Genomic DNA, 3960 nt, shown 5'->3' with positions numbered 1-3960 from the left:
CACTCTCCTTTCCAATCAAATCCTACTTTCCTTCATGCATCCTTTCTTTCCCCAATCTATCCATCCATCAGGCCTTTCATTGCCCCCAGATTCCTCAAAAAGGATTGATTTCTACAATATTAACTTTCTATTTTGTTAATCAATTCCTGTATCTCATTGCCAAACATGATTATAGGGCAAATCACTTCATCACGCTTCATCTACACCTGAATTACACAATCATGGTGTGAGTATTGTGTTTCTTGATATTCAGCAGAATCTTGTATTCTCATAAGAAATACATACTTTACAATCTAAAGTATAATATACATACTAATAATATCACTCCTAAAAGTTGCTACTTGCTAATGATAATCTAAAGATATTATCTACTGGTGATGTAATAATATCTAAATAGGGCTTAGAAGATTAATCCAAATCAAAAGGGTTAATCTAAAGCTACATTGGAGTATCCATTTGCCTTTATACATAAAATTTCCCCTTTCTCTACAACCTAGTGTGATTGAGAATATCTTCACAATGCTTTGTTTCAGAAAGGGACTAATGGTGATGCATATAAAATTATTGCAGAAAATGGACTGAGTGCAAAGGATTCTGCTGCATATACCTTGTTTAGCATGTATGCCTTGTTTAAACGAAATCTTGTATACTACTATATTCCACCTTTTAGGTATATGAATGATTTAAGATTTTCAGTGGGGATTCAGAAAGTGTAGTAAAAAAAGAGAGAGAGAAAAAAAAAGGTAATGGAAATATACTCTAAATTCAAGTATAATCTGGTAAACAAATAACAACATAATAAAACAAAATGGGAAAGAATTCAAGCAGATTAATTTTGAATACTCGATGTCTTGCAGCTCATAGCCAATAAGGCTGGAAGCAAGGAAGCGCTAGCAGAAGGACCCTACATTGCGGCCAAATTCCTACATCGTAATATCCCGTATTCCTTCTCCCTTGGTAATGGTCAGATTTATGAGGGATTCAAGAACAGACCGTTGCAGAATAACAAGAGGTATTTTTGAACTGACGTTTTGTGTGTTTTTTGTTTATGGTAAAGATTTTGTAACTTTTTATTGTCTGAAGTAATTGCAAAGTGATTAATATTATATTCTTTTTCTCCCTTCCTGAAGGTACAAGATCTTCGTAAGGGCCATTGTCGACACTCCTGGACAGGTATGTCTTTTCAGAATGAAGTTTTAATTAATGTATATGATGTTAATGCAACATTTTCGGTATATGTTAAAAAATGATGTTTTGCACTGTTTATGGTTTCTACTGTTAATTTTCTCTAGCCCTAACAACTGTCACTCATTACCTGATGTTTTATATCTCTGCAGCACCTCTACACTTCATCACCCTTCTCGGACTTCATCTCATTGGACATGCGAGCTGCACCCACAGGGAAGCTCCCGGAGCGCCCCAAGCCCAACCCTGATCATGTGGGAACAAATGTCCCCATTCCGGGCCCTGGGAATGATATGGAAATGCTTATGATTGTTGGTCCTGTTATTGGAGCTGTCCTGCTGGTGGTCATATCTCTGTTCTTATTCCTCTTTGTTTGGAAGTGAGTTTCATTGTTCTTTTGAAAATCAGATTTTCACATAAGCTTGTCTGTTGGCATATGAAGATGATATTTTCTCTTGTGTTACCTTTTTGATGTTATTTCCTGAAAGTATTTTCAGTCAAGATAGCTGAGTGATGATACTCAGTAATGGTATTTCACAAACCAACTCATAGATAATATTTATTCACAAGTGTGCTCATAACACTTATCTTTCCAGGCGTCGCAGGCAGCCCAAGTCCCGTGACCAGGCTCAGGTGACAAAGCCCTTAATGGCTGATCACGGTGGCGGTCATGTGGGTGGAGGAATCGGCGGTGGTGGAGGTAGCGTTGGTGTCATCCCGGCTGCTCCTTCTGATCCAGTGAAGATGCGACGACTTAACTTCCAGACCCCAGGCATGATCTCCCACCCTCCCATCCCAATCTCACAACTTGCAGAGCACATTGAGAGACTCAAAAGCAATGACAATCAGAAGTTCTCACAGGAGTATGAGGTAAGGATGTCTTGTGTTTCTTTTGAGCAAAGATCAGTGGCAGTTTGAACGAAAAATAATTCATTCATATTTTTGCATGGAATGTCGTTAATCCTTCATGGTGTTGTTATCTTGTGCACTGATGTAGATATGGTGTATCAGTACACCAAAGGTATCAGTATCAACTTTAATTAAATTTGTACAAGAAAATGAGTTGTATATTTTAAAATTTGCAAATCAAAATCTACATTAGTTGACTAGGAATCATCTTCACATGAGCATTGCTAAATATAGTATACACACCTTTCTGGGGTTATGATTCAAATGATCCTTGAATTCCCACTGTTCATGGCTATAAAAGTTATTTACAGTGGGTGACATATTTACTATTCAGATTTTTAATTCTCTAACTGCAGATATTAATGCATGTTTCTGTACTATTTTCAGTCAATTGAACCAGGACAGCAGTTTACTTGGGATAACAGTAACCTTGAAGTCAACAAACCAAAGAATCGTTATGCCAATGTGATTGCATATGACCACTCAAGAGTTGTTCTCCAGACCCTTGAAGAAGTTCCAGGAAGTGATTATATCAATGCCAACTTTTGTGATGGCTATCGCAAACAAAATGCGTATATTGCCACTCAGGTATGTATTCGTGCATCCCTTTCCGAGTGTATGTCCTGGCATTTATAGTTGCTCTTTTATAGAAGGTTGTGGGTTACAGGAGAAATTTGGCTTTTCATCTGCTGTTATCTTTCTACCAGGGCTACATTTGCATAGAAATCAGCTTTAGAAAAAAGTTGATGTACTGGAAAAGGCTATGATTTAAATAAAATTTGCTTAAGATGAGAAAAGTGTATGTTTGATCATTTCATTTTGATTTTCAATCTGAAATATTGTGTAGTGATCACTTAATATTCATAGTATTTATCATATAACTCTTTTTATTTCTTTTACATGCTTTGCAATCATATAATCTAATATATATTTGTAATTCTTAAGGGTCCACTTCCGGAAACTTTTGGCGACTTTTGGCGCATGTGTTGGGAACAGCGCTCTTGTACGATTGTGATGATGACTAAGCTGGAGGAGAGAACTAGGATCAAGTGCGACCAGTATTGGCCTGGGAGAGTATCACAGACGGAAACTTATGGCATCATGCACATCACCCTGACTGACATTCAAGAACTAGCCACCTATACTGTGAGGACGTTCCAGTTACAGAGAGTAAGTGAAGTATTTTGTTTTACTTTTTTATTTAATTAACACTCATTGATGTGCCTGACCAGTAATGTATTGGGATCAGTTTATAAAAATACCATATTGTTTGTGTTCATACACTCTGTCACATTGAGCTGGGAAGTTGACATTGTTTTGCGTAAGAAGAAAATGTCAGTAATGTTAGTTTAAAACACTGAATTTTCATGTGCCTCAGTTACTTATCAATTTTTCCTTACAGTCTGGCAGTTTGGACCGACGTGAAGTGCGACAATTCCAGTTCACTGCCTGGCCTGACCACGGTGTTCCTGACCATCCAACACCATTCCTCATGTTCCTACGGCGAGTGCGACATGTCAACCCACCAGACTCGGGACCAATTGTCGTTCACTGCAGGTATGAGCTGTTTTTTTCTTCCCTTTAGAATTAGACAGTGGTATTACTGTAGTTATCCACTCTTTATTATTCTTTACTCTAAATTACTAAGCTTAACAGAGAAGTAATCTGAGTCGGGGTGTTGTAATTTTCAGTGCTGGTGTTGGCCGAACAGGAGCATTCATTGTCATCGATGCCATGCTGGAGAGGATAAAACACGAACAGAGTGTTGATATCTATGGACATGTGACTTGTCTGCGTGCTCAAAGGAACTACATGGTATGACACACAGGAGATTTCTGTTGAATCTTGGAGTAGTTTCTAATCTTT

The 3960-nt window shown here is 37.7% G+C and overlaps 1 protein-coding gene across 1 annotated transcript in view; it reads left to right on the top strand.

Annotated features, from left to right (window-relative positions):
* Positions 1-3960, top strand: part of LOC119585772 (tyrosine-protein phosphatase Lar-like) — a gene marked incomplete at its 5' end in the record, with an annotated part of 244437 nt that overhangs the window by 235012 nt on the left and 5465 nt on the right. The window contains 9 exon segments of the mRNA XM_037934484.1: positions 176-226; positions 858-1012; positions 1131-1173; positions 1338-1564; positions 1782-2055; positions 2482-2682; positions 3040-3264; positions 3497-3651; positions 3786-3909. Coding sequence (XP_037790412.1) covers positions 176-226; positions 858-1012; positions 1131-1173; positions 1338-1564; positions 1782-2055; positions 2482-2682; positions 3040-3264; positions 3497-3651; positions 3786-3909 — 1455 coding nt within the window.

Source organism: Penaeus monodon, chromosome 20, assembly GCF_015228065.2.
Source record: "Penaeus monodon isolate SGIC_2016 chromosome 20, NSTDA_Pmon_1, whole genome shotgun sequence".
NCBI classification, from domain to species: domain Eukaryota; kingdom Metazoa; phylum Arthropoda; class Malacostraca; order Decapoda; family Penaeidae; genus Penaeus; species Penaeus monodon.
This window is presented reverse-complemented; position numbering and strand designations above follow the sequence as displayed.